This window comes from Bombus pascuorum, chromosome 7, assembly GCF_905332965.1.
Source record: "Bombus pascuorum chromosome 7, iyBomPasc1.1, whole genome shotgun sequence".
Lineage (NCBI taxonomy): Eukaryota > Metazoa > Arthropoda > Insecta > Hymenoptera > Apidae > Bombus > Bombus pascuorum.
In genome coordinates this window covers 11218909-11237532 of record NC_083494.1, presented here as the reverse complement: position 1 = coordinate 11237532, position 18624 = coordinate 11218909, and the positions used below count along the sequence as shown (strand labels likewise).

At 38.8% G+C, this 18624-nt stretch overlaps 1 protein-coding gene across 2 annotated transcripts; it reads right to left on the bottom strand.

Annotated features, from left to right (window-relative positions):
- Positions 1–32: 32 nt before the first annotated feature.
- LOC132909342 (tRNA (32-2'-O)-methyltransferase regulator THADA) lies at positions 33–5582 on the bottom strand. Of its 2 annotated transcripts, XM_060964118.1 has the most exons (13): positions 5461–5580; positions 5086–5338; positions 4873–5013; positions 4170–4814; positions 3682–4104; positions 3368–3610; positions 2937–3296; positions 2598–2876; positions 1794–1991; positions 1532–1719; positions 769–1466; positions 446–708; positions 33–376 (listed from the first exon to the last, which is right to left on the bottom strand). In XM_060964118.1, exons 2-13 carry the CDS (start codon positions 5251–5253, stop codon positions 71–73), a joined length of 3912 nt encoding a protein of 1303 aa, XP_060820101.1. In that variant the 5' UTR covers positions 5254–5338; positions 5461–5580; the 3' UTR covers positions 33–70. The 2 variants fall into 2 exon arrangements, with proteins under 2 accessions (XP_060820101.1, XP_060820100.1); XM_060964117.1 differs by having other exon boundaries at positions 5086–5582.
- Between the last annotated feature and the right edge of the window lie 13042 nt (positions 5583–18624).

Below are 18624 nucleotides of genomic sequence, written 5' to 3'. Positions count from 1 at the left end.
TGTCTTGGTTGAATAAAAAGGTTGCGACTATATTTTATTTAAAAAATTCGATTTATTTTATGTAAACATTTTATAATATATTTTTGTATTGTTCGTATGATAACATTTGTAATAATTTATTCTTGTAAGTCGGGTTCAAAATATCGTACAATTTATTTTCGAGAGTAGGCATGTAATTTTCATAATTCTTCACGAGCGTTCTAAACGAAATGGATTTTTGAAATTGGACATTCAAAAGTGAATTGACCCAATTTATAGCGTCATCTGGCAATATAATGTCTATATAACTGTACATATTTTTCATTAAAAACTCGGCACATGTCCTTGATACCTCCAAAGGTTCAAAGAAGTCATAATTTGTACATTTGTTGAACACCTTAAAAGGAATAACATTACATTTACAGTATTTTTTACATTTTTAATATTTTAAATTATATTTACTTACATCTGTATCATCCATTTCGTAATCTATATAATCTAATAATGCAATACTCCAATAAAAAAGCGCAATACACATATACTCAGGATGTTTATTACGTATATTGCATTCTAAGAATTTTGAAAGTAGTAAATTTATATATGAACAATCATCAATCACTGTACAATGTACTGGAACATGATCAATTAAAGAGAATGCTTCATTTCGTATTTCGCGATTATTGTCCAGTAACAATTGCAATACTGTTGTCCACCACTGAATCTGTACATCTGTGATCATATTTAATTAGGATTGTATACATAAGAATATTTTAACATTTCATAACTTACATCGATACTCTTCACATTTATAACACGCTAGAAAAAGACCCTCCATTATTTTAAATGCAGATTTTCTAAAATCTCTACTCAAACTTGTGATCCATAGATTATCGCAGAAGCTACTATATACATCATTTGTACATTCTAAATTAATTGCTCCATCATGCTCGTTAAAAGAAGCTAAAGTCACATATGATTTTCCCAATAATCTTAAGTAGCAGTCTCTCTCATAGTATCCACTTTTTTTATCCTGTAGACGTATTTCATTTAACACAAATTTACAAATATCAATTCTTCTCATGAAATCAGAGGATTCAGTTTGATTAATGCATGTTAGGCTATTGTATAGGAAATCAAATATTGCATCTTGCAAATCTGGACTATACTTATGAAAACATTCTATAGAGTTGCGAATTTCATAGAAACCATAATTTAATAATGTCTCTAATACATCAGTGTATTTCACTTCATTAATGATTTCTGAAACAATTGACCATGCAGCGATTTGCATTTCAGGAACTTTTAAATTATGCAAGCATATTTTGATTACTATGGACTGTTGAATTAGCGAGGTTTCTCTCTCTATTGATCGAATGAATCTAATTACTGATAATTTATACAGTTCTCGCGCAGGTCCTTGTTTTAATTTTTCACCTAACAAATGTGAAATTATGGTATATAGCATCGGGAACATTCGTATCACATACCTGCAATTGAAACGATTTTAGTATATTGTTAATAATTCGAAACTTTTAATATAAATTTCCCTTACGTTCTATCTACTTCACATATTTTATTGCAAACATTTACATAATGTGCAGCCAATAAGAAACTTGGCGGTTTTGAATTTTTTCGCTCCAGATTTTCTATGATCCAAATTGTGCGTTTCAAAAATTCATCCCAATTTACACCGACCAATTCAAACGATTTAAAATTGAAATATATTAGTATTTCATATATCTATAACATTTAAAAAATATTTACTTAAAAATCAATTAGTATTTTAAAGAAATGTTCATTACTGATATGCATACTTGCAACATATAACCATGTATTAAATTTAAAGATGAATAGTTGGTCCCTGCAGATACTACATTCTCAATTATTTTTGTTAAAACATATTGAACAGATTGTGTTGTTAATAAAGGTACAAGTGCTCTGGCTGCTAATTTCCGTGTTTCGAATATCGCACTTTTTGCGCATTGTATAATTAAATCTATAAGATCATTGACCTGAAATAGATGTATAACTTTTGTTATGAAACTTTTAAGTACGAGCATGTGAGTAGCATTGTTTGTCTGTGTAATAGGGGAAAAACAAGTTATTTAAATCCTTAGTCATGATATTTCAGAAACATGAGAAATTATCGGTTCGTAGAATAATTAGAAACAAAAAATGATTTGTAGTTACAGATATAGTTTATATTTCTGGTGGAGTTATATTCTTCATTTCATTACCACTTCCACTATCATAAGGAGTTTCCGCTTTCTAGTACTTGTACAAGAAGGCTTTTAATGCCATGAGGAAAGAGAGGAAATTTCGAAGACTATCTCATGATAGGAGGAACAAAACCGTTGGCTATTCGCAATTACATATACTTGTCCGTTGCTGCAGCAGCTAATGATACAAAGACGGTATAAGTCTTTGATACCATGGCGAACACAGATCAAACATACCAATACGAAAGCATTATCGTTCAGGGGCATGCATAATCTGCAAATTTATGGTCGCATATACGCGACAGGTAGACCGTACGGTAAAATTAGTGCGGTCGCGTATAAGTAACCATAGTACATAAAGAGTTAAGCTAAATTACCATATCAAACACTTAAAATTACCTTCCATTCAATATCGCTAGGTTCCGTATTATTATTACAGTATAACCGTGATAGTAAAAGCAATATCGATTGTATATCGGCTTTTATAAGAGTATCATCCACTGCCACAAATGTTTGCAATTGATCCAAAATAAAGGATAATAGATTAGAATATATTTCAGAAAATACACTATAATTCATTTTATTATGTGTGGTAAGATTGATATGGTCTTTCGTTCTTTGAACGCCAAAGATTCTAGTAATAAGTGCACTAAAAAGTAATGTTGCTGCGTTTCTTTCCTGTAAGGAACAGCATACATTTTTTATTTTATTTTCACATTATAGAAGAAGTTTACTTACCGCCCATGTTGCAGCATCGTAACTTTTAAATGCCGCTATTAAACCATCTTCAGCATAATTATTTACTATTTCTGCAAAATGAGAATGTTGAAAAATTGCTCTTAAGATATTTAGAGCATGTGTTTTGATTTCCGTGATTTGAACGACATTTTCGTTTACAGGACAATCATTGTTGTACTTCGATGTAACAAGTGAGTTCTCATAATGTGTAAAAACAGAGTTTGAGTATATCAGTTGTTGCACTTTTCCCCATAGATCTCCACTTTTCAATTGTGTAAGTCCTAACAGAATTTTTATCACCACATCAAAGGTTATAGTTTCTGTATCTTTGTATGGACGAGGTTCTGTAGATAGTAAAGCCTGTTAAGTAAATAAGATTCATAAAATAATGTAGAAAATAAATCAGGACTGAAATATTTGATCTCACTTACCTGTATCATGAATGGAACTCCTACACTTCTTCTGGTTGCACACAATTTTGAGTTCTCTTTAATTCCCGTAATGGAAATCAAAATTTGATGCAACCACAATTTAGGTAATTCATTTAGATTTGTTTTATTTAAACGCCATAGTCGAAAACACAATTGGCTGAATCCTACATGAGCTTGTTCAAATGCTCCTCTATGCTTTGTTTCAGTAAGCAAGGAAACAAAATGTTCTCCTATTTTGATAATCTGTTAAAAATTTGCTTTGTCTTATTTTCTTTTAAAGAAATAATCTTTTAATACAAATTGTGAAATTTTACTTGCTCTTCATTTAACAATTTTATGGAAGGATTGTCGTCTTCACATATAGGTGCCTCAGTGGAAAGCAAACCAAACAATAAGCTAACTTCCTTTACAGTACGCCAAGAACAAAGCAACACCATTTGTGGTGTTACTATTTGTTTATCAGGCACAGAATTACATATTTCATTAATAGCTTGTGAATTCAAATCCATTGGTAAATGTCCCTCTGGTGAAGAATTATTTACTATTAAAGAAACTGCATGACTGCATTCGAAAGATATGGATATTAATTCTGTTACAGTGCTCTGCCACAAACATTCTTTCCCAGCATTCTCCAAATTGCACTCAGATAACAAATTTCTTATACAGAAAAGATAGCCATACAAAGAATGTTTAATAACAGTTTTCACTATATTCTCTTTTGCTAGAGTCAAAGAATCCTACAAAAATAATTTATATAGCTATCTGCATAAAATAATTAAGTCATATAAATAGGCACAAATACCTTCAACTTTTTCAACAAAATTAGTATAAGTTGTAGTATTGTTGCTTCTTTTATATCTTCAAACTCTATTATTAGATCTAAATGATTTTTAAGTACTTTTTGCACAATAGGTGACAGTATACTAACTTTCAGCATATATGCAGCTGTAATAGTATCAATAGGTCTTACACTATTGCCTAATTCAATAGCAACCATGATAATATCATGAACACGATCTTCATTATTTAATTGCAATAAATTTGGATCTATTGATTTTATTAGATTGAAAGCCATTACTTTATTTGTTTCATATGTATCTAATAACATTATGTTAAATATTGCTTCCACTTGCTCAGACTTCCAAATAACTTGTTTAAATTCATTATCTAACAAATCTCTCATTAGGAGCAATATCTGTAGAGAACGCTGCGTCCTATTATATGTTGCATCAGGGCTACATATGCACATCTGACGTAGAGATTCAAATTTACAACTATACATGTTTATATCACTTTCTAAATTGCAAGATATTTTATATGATTCATCCATCAATTCTTGTTTTATCTCTGATGAACTACAGTTTTTTTTATAATGGTTTCTCATTTTTTCTTCTTGTGCATATTGCCGCCTCATAACAGCTAAGCCGTCCTTCATTCGTTTTAAAGCCTATAAAAACAAATTTATGTTTCATAGGAAGCTTAGATCTCCATTATAGTAATCTTACCTTTTTTATTAGAGGAACAAATTCTATATTTTCTTTAAAATTGACTTGTAGAAACAGGATGATTATATCAAGTTCTTGAGATTTAAATTTTAAAGTGCTCTTCCTTGATTCTACTATAAGGGCTAGTGTAGTTAATTTTATCTAAAATAAAAGTTAACATTATATAATAAACGGACGAAATTGTTTAAAAATTTATCTTTTATAAATTAGTACCTCTTCATCATAATGATGAACATAATGTTCCAAACTATCATACGTGATACAATTTCTCCAATATTTATTATTTGAGTTAAGAAGCTTCTCCTTAGTGTCTAATTCACCATTACGTTTCAATATTAACAAATCTTTTAATTGCCTCTTTATTTCTTCTGATGTAAACATATTGTTTCCCTCTCTTTTGTATTAAATCCCAGAAGAACACATGTGCTATATCACAGTTGAGTTTGAGGATGATAAATTTCCTCACCTGAGGCAAAGTACTTACACAGACAAGGTATAGATATATATTTTCTCTCTGCTATAGAATAAATGTGGCATTCAATGCTTTTTATATCTTAAATCAATGATAAATATTGCAGTATTACATACACGATCGTACATATGCGGTGATCCAGTACTTGTCCAATTTTTTATGCGGAATGTTATTATTCTGATTTGTTATGATACATTTTAGTTCCTTTATTAGCCGCATGGCATTATCACAAACTTACTTTAGTGCGCATGCTCGTCGTTATCTATATTTGATGCGACTTCTGCTGGAGAGGGAATTTCCTCTCTACTTTTACGATATCATAAATGACATCACTGAATGTTAGAGCAACACACTCTATTGCTGACAGAAAAGTCATAATTTTATGTCGCGTAGAAACGTACCATAAAAAATTTTAAAAATTTAATTAGAAGTGTACAAAAGTTTGGTTATAGCTTGGTTTAACAAAAAGTGTTAGTCGAGGGGAAGTTTCTTAAAATGAAAAGAAGGAAAAAATTACAACGCAGAGCCACAGAGAAAAACTTTGAACAAAACTTGTGGTAGATCAACCGATTCCAAAAATAAAAGTTCTCACAACAGTTAGTTTTGAACGCTGTAACATTAAGCTTTTAAGTGTTACTATGAAAATGAAAGTTATGCATATATCTGAACAACATGCTAGTCCTTATCAAGAAAATAGATGGTTTTTATTACGTTCTTACACATCAAAAGAAAAGTTCATAAAAGAATGTTGAATATATAGTATATTTGTATTGTATTGGGTTGGCAATTAAGTGATTGCGGATTTTGTCATTAGGTGATATTGCCAAAATCCGCAATCACTTAGTTGCCAACCCAATACGTGCGAGAGTGCGGGAACGTAGAGCAAAAACATACTCAAGTATATATCCGCTCCTGGTATGCATGTGAGCGTCGCGTGATGCCCTAGGACTCCGTTAAGACAAAAGAGAAAAAAGCAGTGTGAAATTTCGTGACCTAGGCCTCCGACGAGTAACCCACGTCGCGAGCTAAGTTATGTGAACATTAGAATAAAGTTCTTTGTAATACCTCAACAAGTCCTTTCCATACTTTAACAACGAATATAAAAGGCTCTACTACAGAAATACAAAAGCTAAAGAACTTTATCTCCTGATTTTAATTGAATTCGAAAAGGCGATATTATGGGGGTAATGTTGATAACTTAAAAAAATTAAGTAATTTTATTGATTGTATAAGTAGTGTAGAGGATCAAATAATTTTGAGAAATTATTATAATAGTTTAAACCACCCTATTAAAAATACTAACTTAGTTATCTTAGCTTGCAAACACAATAAAGTAAAAATTTTAGAATACTTATTTGGTAATGACAGTAAAATTCTAAATAATCTATCTGTTGATATTGAGAAGAATATTGTACTACCAAATGATGAAAATGAAGTATGCTATAATGCATTTTACTATGTTATACGTTCAGGCAATATTCATCTTCTTGATACACTCATTAATAAATGGCCAGGTAATTATTTTGTTATTCATTTGGGAGAATTGGATGGGATTCTTTCTATATCTTATGAAGAATTAAAGCTAAGGGATGTACCATTGTCAGAAGAAATAGAAATTTTTGTTAAAAATACATTAATAAACCTCTGTTTCTTCTCTAATACTTATGGACTATATCAAAGCTTTAGGAATAATATTATCAATATCAAAGAACGGATTAAATTAGTACTTCAAAACATTAGCCTGTTAAAAGCAGAGTATTCAAACACAGGAATAGTAGATAAAAAGTTTTTATTCATAGCAAAATTTGTAGCACAAAATATTCATATATTAAAACGAAAGTTGGAATCAACCTATGATAGATTACCTTGGAAAGAAATGGAATTTTGTTTGATCAGTTTTGTCGTTTCTTTTAATAAACAACAAGACATTAATATATTTTATCATGCAATATTGAATAAAGGCAAAATATTAAAATTTGTATGTTTTTGTACCTTTCGTAAGTACCTACAGTAGGATAAAACGGGCTCGTTCATACAGTACTGACATCTATAGCTTTAATTTGTAGTACTTTCGAAAGGAATAAACGTGATTATCTCGCTATTATTGTTTCTTCTACTGTAAAACTTTCATGAGCTAAACAATAACATTTAAATAAGATTAAATTAAACGTGGGGGTTATATATGCCATTTTTAATTGCATAAAGGATTATATAATTTAAGTCGACTACTAATAATTATCAATGTCATCGTTTCATTATCAACTCCATTCCGTCAATATTAATCATAAATAGCTTTATTAACTTTAGTTCCAAATGTATATTGCATATGTTAATGTAATTTAAAAACGTACGTAACATCGTGCATGTTAATGAAATGAAATGAAAACAGCCAAATACGATAGCCTTTGGTAAAAAAGAATCAAATACATACGATGTTTGCTCGTACTCGTACTCGTACTCGTTAATGATCAGTTGGACGTTCGTGAAATTCAACGAATCGTCGGAAGTTGAGGAATATCGGTATTGAAAAACAACCGGTACCAATAATTTAAGTAATTGCAGTATTATACTGTAATGAATCAATATATATTATATTTAAGTAAATTAAGTAAATGCTTCGCATCGTTTACTGTAATAAATTCCAGCTTAATGAAAGTCGATCTTTTATCTACGAACTAACCATTCGTCACGTGAACTCGCGATGAAACGGTAATCGCGATTAGGAATAGAAAGTTTGTTGACGGGAGACGGAAAAAGGTTCTTGGTACACAACCGTTCGGACAACGGCCTCAGTTGCACTCGGTTTACTTTTTCATATAGTTCTCGACTAATTTTAACTGTACCGCGGTCTTATTGCGTAACTGACCTATACCGAGGTAACTGGCCATCTCTCTCCCTCTTTACACAACTCTTCTTCGATGTTTCTTTCCTTTTTACTATGCCCGGTGTCCTCGTTGTTATTTAAATCGGAACAAGAACGCCGGACGGTCGAAATGTTTCTGCCTTCCGACTCTGACTTCCACAACGTTGCACTTTTTTATACAACCGTGTAAACATTTTCGTCAAACTGACGTAGGTCGAGGTGACGCGCACAATAAAAGAAAAAAAGAACACGGCCATTTTTTATCGCACTACCAGCAGCCCAGGACTTGTTTGTGTAAATCGAGTCACTTTCGTGTATCAATTCCGTTGGTAACCAATTCTTTGATGTTTTTGTTTTGGCCGCGGATACGAACAGTGGAGTTAACAGTCGGTATGGTTGTCCAGCCTGCTCGTTGCCATCGGGAATTTTTCGCCATGATAAAATAGGATGGTATTTGCTGGTATGCACGATAAAAGGAAATAGGCCAAGAAGAAGTATTATTTAGAAAAAGTGCAAAGATAGGCTTGAGAAAGGAGAACGAGGTGTGAAAGAATAATGGGCGAAAATAGTTCGTTTCTGTCACGATAGTGGGCGTAATGCGAGGCAATGGGAGCTGTTGGCGCGTGTTTATCGTGGTACCTGTACGTAGAAACGTGACATTTAACTGGGGCCGACAGAAACCGTCTGTCGAGCGCTTATCGCGCGAACCGTATCTATACGTTTTCCCCAAACCGGATGAATGTTTTCGCGCCCATGAGAACCAGGAACCTATTTAAGAACGTCTTTTAGATACGAGTTCTTCTCGTTACACAAGATCGATTTTTCGTATAATAAATCGCAAGGTATACGTTTCGCAATTTCCCGTTTGCCCCAAAAACTACGTAGTGGTATATACTAGAAACGTTTCGTAAGATCTATATAGATAATACGATATAGGGAACTCCTAAACTGAAGGATCAAATAGCGGTGTTGCCGGTCGATACGGTAACAGGCAAGGTTGCATGCAATATTCTGCCTGTTTTAACAGCTGTGTTACCCTACCTGAAGTTTTCGCCAATTTACTCAACCGGAAATCCCTAAATATAAAGGTATAATAAATAAATTTCACACTTTGGCTGATTTTATGATCCTCTTACATCGTGGATCTCTATATTTTTTCTCTTTCCTTATTATTTCTTATCTTATCTTTCCTACACCTTTCTTGATTTTTCTGATGATCATACAACAAGATTGGCCGCGTTGTTCGCCGTTAATTTCTGTCGCGAGAGGAAAGACGAATCCTTCGGTGTTGCGCAACGTTCGTTGTCTTCCTTTAATCATACATCTTCCTGGGAAGGATCCCAGGACGTTTCCTACCATTCTGTCTCCGAAGGTCTTTTTCTTTTCTAACCAAGACATTCTTGCGAACGAATGTTTCTCGCGTGCGTACACGAGGCTCCGCGATGGTTATCGTTAATTGCGAGTCCCATTAAAACTCGTTAAAAATTTTTTGGGAATATCTCGCGGACCTAATGATCGAACTTAGCCTTCCATTGTTCGACGCTCGAGACGCGTAATCGCGAGGCCCTCCGGGAAAGAAAGAAAGCGTATGACGAGTGTTTGACGTTCTGCTTCACGCTCGAAGAACGTCTGAAACGTGGGATTTCTATTGTTGTACGCGAACAGGGGGAGGGGGTCTGTGGACTGGTTCAACGGATAAGGTACAAGCCGCTTTTGACGTGTCTGACGGGGAATTGTCCGACGCACAGGTAAATAACCGGGAATCGTCTGCTAATTCAATTTGCCGCGCCCTTGTCGAATCCAATTAACAGCGAGTTACCGGGCTTCCCGGATAATCGTCTGCTATCCGCAATTAAATTCGACAATTTAATGTCGTACCGCCGACAAACGTTTTGATTTCTCTTCACGAGTCGCCGACAGAAAGATCGTGTCTTGGGTGATTCTCGTCGAATCTGCTATCCCTGATAAAAATTCATGAAAAGCACCGGACGATTCTATGCATTTTTATGCCATTCTCCTACGTCGCGGAACTGCCCATTCCTCTCGATGAGATTCCCAATTATAGTCCACGTAATTATAAAGTTCCGCTTACATACACCGTTTCACGGCCGCAATTTGTTTGCCCGCGGTTCATGACAAACGTTTCTCAAGCGCCAAGAAGCGGAGAAGTGGCTCCTGGATCCGAGGTCGGTTCTCGCGCTGCGAGCAAACGCCTCCACTACGAACTACGCCGTTTTCCGGACCACTTGGTTTTCGCTTGCGCGGAAGCGGAAAATAAACAACGCGAAAATGTACCGGCGATGGACGACGCGCGTGCAAAAGAACACACGCGTTCGCGTTGAAAGAAACGCGTGCTAGTTTTCGCGATTGTAAAAGGAATAAGGATACGACGTTAATATCGGTCGTACGACGATACGAAGAAACGTTGCGACATAGCCAGTGGCGTTTCATTGTTTTCCAGCGGGCCGATGTCGCGTTCGCGAATCATAGCTCGGCGCACATGTTGCACGCCATGCAATCTGCGATTGATAGTCGGCAGCCGGCTGATTCGTCTCGTGCATCCTGCACGTACTTACGTGCAGGAATTCGGTAACAAGAACCGAGAAATCTCATTTTTATTCCTTTACGACGGGATCTCGTTGTTTGCCTCGGCCATGGACATCTCGCGAAGATATCTTGGAATTTCCGAGTTCCTCCGCGAAAGGCGAATTTCTTAGACGTTTTAAACGACTGTTGTTTGCTCCTTGGATTAATCATTTACGAGGTAGCCGATGTTCTTGCGCGTACCTATTTCCGTTCGCGTCTCGGCAAGCATTTGCTAATTTTCTTTCCTCGAGACTCCGACGTCCGAAAGAGCCGGAGATTCTTTTTTTTTTTTTCGGTAAACACAAGCGTCCCTTTGATCGCGCAAATCGGGTCTTTTCAATTTGTACCGTTCGTAAATGAAATTTGCCCTGCTTCGTAATTACGAAAGTAGACGTCTGAAGATGGTTTTCGAAGTCTGGAGCACTGGCTTCGTGCAACTCCTTGTTAAGTAGGCGAGCAGAAGGAAGTAAGAAGAACTGGGCAGAGAGTGACGCTGAGAGCCAAGGAAAAAGCAAGAGGCAAACTCATGGCGTAATACGAGGTTAGCCGCAGAAAGGGTAAAGCTCGAGAAAATAAATTCGCGTCTTTGGAGACACTTGCGTGAAAAGCTCTGAAAGGGGCAGAAACAAACGGGTATGTGGATCCTATGCGCGGATGCAGGCAGAAGCAAGAGACAACCACACGAGGTCAACCGAATTTCGACTTCTTAAAAGCATGGAGAGAACCTTTTTCGGTGCGAGCTTTCGAGGAGCTCGGAAATCTTTTTACAAAATGTTTATCGAGCTTTGAAAGAAAAACGATCTACCGTGTAACCATCGACAGCGACGATCCTCTCCTCCTCGGAAAGCAATTTGCCCAGGTATCGCGGCTGGCTTTTTAAGAAAATGCCCTCCTTGCGCGTTGAATTTACACCGCGAGATTCACATGGCGTGGAAATCGGAAGAAAAAACTCGATTGTAAGCCGATTAAGAAGTCCGTTTAGAGAGAGAGAGAGGTAGTTTATTAAGTTTCACGAATGGAACGACGATCAGGTAAACGACGATCAGGTAAACGACGACCAGGTAAACGACGACGAGGTAAACGACGATCAGGTAAACGACGATCAGGTAAACGATGACGAGGTAAACGACGATCAGGTAAACGACGATCAGGTAAACGACGATCAGGTAAACGACGACGAGGTAAACGACGACGAGGTAAACGACGATCAGGTAAACGACGACGAGGTAAACGACGACGAGGTAAACGACGATCAGGTAAACGACGACGAGGTAAACGACGATCAGGTAAACGACGACGAGGTAAACGACGACCAGGTAAACGATGACCTGGCAAAGTCAAAATTTCTTTGCTTTTAAAGAGCAAAGTTGAAAGGGCTCGTCTCGAAGTAGATCGCTTTCACCGGCCTGTGAAAACAACCTCCAGAAAATTTCGCTGAAAATACGTTGTCTCCCTATCGGAACTTGTGGAACCGAATCGAACCGTGTCCTTTTATCGGCGGCTCGTTAAAGGCTGAACGACTTGCACGTAGGATCACGGTGCGCGATACAATCCTTCGTTACGCAAACTCACCGATCCGATCTTCTTCCTCGTATTCGTTCCCGATGCAGCTGCAATCGGAATGGATTGATTCGTTTGAGACGCGCGTGATCCTCGTCGATGCAGCGAAATAGGGCGCAGCTGTTTGCATCCTCCGTGTTCCCCGTGTAATTTGTAGCCTATTGTTAGCGTGGCAAGCTTAAGGATATCCGTAAACAGGTAATCTTACGTGCATAGGAATTGAATCGAAGAAGAAGCTCACACGAATGCAAAGGGAGAATAGAGAATTGAATAAGGTTTATCCGGTTGAATATCGAATAGGAACGAGATGGAACTTTTTTGAAATATTTTTTCTCTCTTCTTCTTCTTTTTCCGGCTACGATAAGGCGGGCCGATCGAAACGATATCGAGAAGAGGCGACAAGATGCTCGAGCGTCGATCGACGAAAGGCTCTTCGTTGTTTGAAGCGGCAGCCCGATCGTTTCACGTTGGAATTACGCGTCGATATAAAGGTTCGTTCGAAAGGTGGAATGGTATCGGACATGAAAAACCAGATCGATCGGTAGATTGTTCTTCGGAGATCGGTGATTCCAGCCACGCAGTTACATTTTTCATCTTCGATCCTTTTTTCCGACTCTTCACTCGACCCACATACCGAAGAGAGATTTGCTGGAATCGCACCACTGAATTTGTCGCTTTCGCGAATATCGATGGAAACTTTGTATCGGTAACGAATTCTACGGTTTTTAAAATCTCGTGAATTTATCGTCGGTAAAATTGACGTAAATATACTCGCACCTTATCGTCAAAATTCGCTGAAATCGATCGACCTGTGCTCGACTTCCACCTAGTCGGATATTCATCCTTCTTGTCGTTTCATCGTTTCACGCGGCAAAAATCGATGCTCGCTTTCCTTTGTCCCTTTTATTTCCATGTTAATGGCCATCGTCCATAGAAGGCAGCGATTTCGCGAATGTATTTCTGAACCGCGGATCGTGAGAAGAAGCGATTTTAACGCGGAGAACTCGGCTGTAATAGGCGACGAAGGAACAACGATCGGTCGCAGGGCAGTGGCTCGCATAAAGACACCAACGGGTAATAAATTCGCATGAAAAAAGCCATGGAACAAAGGAGTACGCGAGTACGGTCTGGAAACATTGGGAAAATCGATGTCGCCGAGGAAATCGATTAAACGTATTGCAGTCTGCTGCAGTGGGATTTGAATTAACCTGGAGCAAAGGGAAATTTAAAGGGCTTGGTTGCTTTCCTCCACTGTTTCAGCTCCAACAGTAACTGCAAATCGAATCTGTTTTTTTGATCTTCTTCGATCGGGAAATAAGAAGGGATATACGTGTATTTATATGTATGTTTATGGTGAAATGCAATATAACTGGGATAGTTGACCGCGGTAAAATCTGGTTTGTGAAGGTTTCTCATAAAAACAGACTCGATAGAACAATACGGTAAGAAAGTAAAGTCCTTTGGGACGAAGGGAAAGTAACGAGCCCTCTGATCTCGACTAAACGCACTTAGTGTCCCCGATGGAGAATCTCTATTTGTCATTGTCGCGGCTTGAGTGAGATTAACGACCGTCAGAAGAAAACTCGGTGTCTGATGCAGCGACAACGTAGCGAGAGTACCTCGTTTTTCGTCATTTCTTGTTGCCCTCTGGATATTTAACGATTTCCAATATCACTTTTTCATATCGGTAATAGCCGAGCGGATCTTCATAACCTTGTGAGTTTCGGTTTTTCATTTCAATCGAGAATCAATTGATTCGACGGTACGACGACGGTAAAGAGGAGAGGGGCTTGGAACGTCGCCTTTGCACGGCACTCCAGCAAGATTTATGAAATCGATATCGCGCGATAATCGAGTCCAGGGAAAAGCCCGGCCCTGGGAAAGTAATGGGCAAAGTTCTGGCAGCAACCAGTGTTCGCGGATATACCCGTTTACATCGGTTGTTCCTCGTCCAAGCATATTTACGTACCGCGGGTTAAACTTCCCGTCGATGCACCGGTTTGCCTTTTTGTCCCGTTTATTTATTCAAACAAGACGCATCGTGTTCTTAAGACAAGTATACGTCCTCCGTTGTTCTCCACAACTATGCGAGAAACCATTCATGTTTTAGTTGTATCTCACGATAACGGCACGCGTTTCGAGCTCGGTTACACGTTTCGCGTGCGACCCGTGTTACACGATAAACAGAATGTTTGTAAGGAAACGAGGAAAATTGCCGGATGATACGGTCGTTCTGGAAAAACCGCAGTTCTATCCGTCGTACCTTCTCTCGTTCGTTCAACGCCGCTTTCTTGCGATATTCGCAAACCTACGGTTGTATCGTTAAGGAGACATCTGGAAGCTGTGTAGCGGGTATCTCGTTAAAAGTAGAGTACTCCGGTTTTTATCGCCTGGTCGTGATATAAAAAGATACGAGGCGTTGGGTAATAAAGAAACGCTTTAAATTCGAGCCTGTGATTTCGAACAATGGGAAAACTGTCGCACAGTCACTGCGAGCATCATCATTTTACACTGGATTTTGTTCCACCAACGATGCAGTTTACCTCATACCGCGTCACCGTATTCAAAGGGCTGATTTTCGTGTAACGATCACGAATATCACACGGCATATTCAGCTACGAATCGCACGAAAATGCACGGAGTATCATCGGGTATTATATTTCGGGCTTTATCCTGGAAACCGGAATGACACGCGACGAACGGTAACGAAAATTGTTCGCAAATAAGCATACGATGATAGCTGGAATAAACGATCCGCTTCGAAATTCGCGCGGCCAAATTAGTCGCGATAATAACAAAACCTATAGCACACGAGCCGCGTGCACGGTAGCGCTATACGCGATCCGAGATTCGTGGCGAATAGGGAGGAAAATTTCAACTTTAATGACACGTCACGAACGTATGGAAAATACCGCGATCTTCCTGCGCTTCAACGATAACACGATCTCTTTTTCCAGATGCAAGTACGTGCGTTGGAATAAGGAGGACGCGGTGTCGAGCGAAAGTATTCAACGAATGGCTCGGAAAACACGGAAGAACAATACGGCCGAGAAAAAAGCTCGATTGTTATGCGAGCAAACAACCGTTGATGGTATGTACCGAGACAAATAGATATAACGAAGTTACTCGTCCAACTCGTATAGCTGACGATTGTTGAATCGAACGATTATTTTGTTTAGAAAGAATCTAGTTATACATGGATGTAACAGTGATATCGAGAACCAGAATCGGTTTCCATCGATGGATCTAGCTATGAAAGATGTCAAACAACCGGATGGATCAGCCAGAGCGATACATACGTAGATAGATATAGCGCGGGATACAATTTTCAAAGCGTCGATATCTAGTTTCATCAAAGTCGTTGACTGGAATCGCTCGTACTAGGTAGGTAGCCCGGCTTATCTATGTTTACCAGAACAAATGGAAAAGTGCTGGAGAGGGGAATAAAGTAGTAGGCGTAGGTATGCTCGGCGCCAATAGTCTTAAGAGAGCGGTATCGGGTTACGCGCGATTGTTGTAATAATTACGTGTCACTCATTCCTGCGTACGTACGTGTTACGCTATTATTTAGGCCGCGCCCACCGTCGCAGACACATTGTCTAGAGACCATTCGAAATGGACAAGAACGTTCGATACGTATTTCTGGACACGTGCTCCGTTCCGTGGTCAAATCGCTAGTATGTTTTGTTATATTATGTATTTAACTAAAAATTTATTCAAACGCGTACGTTTAAATTTACATATTAAGATTTAAATTTGCTAGTTTAAAAATTTAAATGGAAATATTCAAACGTGAAATTTGACAAGACGCGATATAGGGTCTTTCGAGAGGAAGCCCCGGCTACGCATTTACAGACGGACACGTTCGCACAAAAGGAAACGACCTGTCTTTTTGCGGCACGCACGAGGATGCGAGAGATTTCATTTCGTAAATTATCATTGAGCTCTGTCTGCATGAACCATAGCTGTCCGGAGAGGACAGCATTAATTACACCGGCAGGTAAAACTTGAGCTTTCTGCATTGTGCGCTGGGATTACAATGCATTTTATGCAAACCAGCTCGTAGAATAGCAGCTCGTTGAATACCGCGGCCAATCCTCTTTCCCCTCTTTGTTCCTCGGTCCACCCATTCGCCGATTCTCCTTCTCCTTTCTATCTCGTTTTCCTAGCTCGGTTCCTTTCTCCTCTTCCTCCGCCTTGTTTTCTTCCTTGTTACAAAATAATAAACGAATCTGCAGTTACTTTCTTAACTATCGTACCCATTGCCGGAGAACGACCAGTTTCGCCTTTCGACTCTGTTTTTTTAGGAAACCATCGCCCTCGAGAAAATATGTACCCGGACCGGTGTCCGTAAACGTAATATTTCCGCGCACCGTCGCGCGCCAACTGCCTCAATTTGTCAAAATGTTCGCATCGCGAGTTGTCGGAGCAATTTGACACGGGTGGCCGGTCTCGCCGAATCGACGTAAATTGCGATTCGTCGCGTCATTGGGCCGCGCGTGATCGCAAAACTCCTCCACGCGCTCGCCAACTTTCGAAAAGCCGATTAATTCGCCGACGAGCGCGGTCTAAAGTTACGATTCGTACTTTTGTCGAAGGTGAGCCGAGTGTGCCTGTACGTATACGGCTTCGTGGTTTTCGCTCACAGAGAAATCAGAACCACCACCCTTGACGCTCCGTTATCAGCCAGCCGAGGGGAACGTTCGATTTGGCTCGAGACAAACGAAGCTTAGAGCGATTTCGACAAAATTACGTGGTATTAGGTACATGTGTATTTGCTGGATCATGCAGATGCGTAGATGGTGCGAAGCAAACGTAACGTAACGGGTCATTGGAAATAATGGTTGATATGTCGTCGACAAGGGGGATGTTCACTGCCAAGCTAAGTGGAGGATAGCAACGAGCGTATAACGGAAGCAGTAGAGTTAAGGAATTCGGAACGATCGTAAAGCCAAATGAGATTCTTAGAAGGGACGCATTAGTTTAGTAGGCAAAGCCGAGTACGATTTGTCTTTAGCAAATTGTCGGCGATTTAACTCTTTCCAGACGATTGCCCGAGAACCCGTTTCTCTCCCCGTCACCTCTTTCCGTGTATCTACGATTCGTTGGTCATTGGAAAGCGCGTGCTTGTTGAAAATTGAAATAAAAATCGCTGATAGAATTCGTGTCAAGGATGACTTGGTATCTTGTTGTTCGCGAGCATGAAATTCTACGGATGGTCATGTTCGTTTCAAGGTAAGTCGGAATGACAACCACATTGTGAAAAAACGACGAAATTATGTTCCATCGGTGTAGGCACGTAAAATTCAACAAGTAATCGATTCCGTTGCGTAACTGTTTCTTTTCTTGTTTCCAGATTGCTACGTTCTCGGCGAATACAAGATTAGAGAAAAGTACATATGTAGCATAGGGGATGGATCGAAGTAAGCGGAAACCCTAGTTTGGGCTTCTATAGATATTTGATTACACGCTCTAATTCGGCAAGCATGTAGATCTCCGTCTCTGAAACGTATCGCGATATCGCGATACGAAACTGTATACGAGAGGCTTGCTCGAAGGTGATACGGAGGAACGAAAAGGGAAAGCAGCCAGCCAGCAGCAGACAGATATCGAGTATCTCTCGTTCTCACAAATCTTCAATGTCCCTAATCCACGTGGTGGCGGGTTGGCCGTGAACGAAACGGCGCTACAATAAAATAGGAACGAGTGAATGAGCAAATACTACGCCGAACGCGTGAGAGTACGCCCTCCATTCAGTGACGCCACCATATTGCTCCCACCTGTTATATCCGTCAGTACTTTATCTTTCCTTGGCCGTATTAACGTTACCGCACCACCCACCCCTTAGTCTCATTCGACCGATTTGCAGAGCACTTTATTTCCAAGAAGAATCCACTCGTTTGTCGGCCTTTCGAATAAAAAGGTAACCATCTTCCGCGTGAAAATCGTACTCGTCAAGTAAAAGACCTTCCACTATCTTTTTCCTTTTACAATTTACTCGTCGATCGCCGGTCTTTGTTTTCATCGTTATTACTCTCTCTTTCTCTGCGTCTCCTGGGCGTGCGTAGATAATGATTATTCCCTGTCGTAAAATGTAAAAGCAGATTGTGCCGGGTTTAACCTGAGCGTGACGAATAAATATTTACGGTGCAGCTGTACAACGACAATAGTGCAATATACTCGTGCTATGTAGCATATGATATATAGATACGATAATAAACGGAGAAAGTATTTTTAGCTTCGGGCAACGTCCCTTTCGTGTGCTTCTAAC

Excerpts from the sequence above, each read along its gene's own strand:
- LOC132909342 (XM_060964117.1), bottom strand. The coding sequence starts at position 5,253 with ATGTTTACATCAGAAGAAATAAAGAGGCAATTAAAAGATTTGTTAATA. Across the intron at positions 4,105-4,169 it reads TTTTGTTGAAAAAGTTGAAG|GATTCTTTGACTCTAGCAAA; the intron begins GTATTTGTGCCT and ends TTATTTTTGTAG. Across the intron at positions 3,297-3,367 it reads GAGTTCCATTCATGATACAG|GCTTTACTATCTACAGAACC; the intron begins GTAAGTGAGATC and ends TTTACTTAACAG.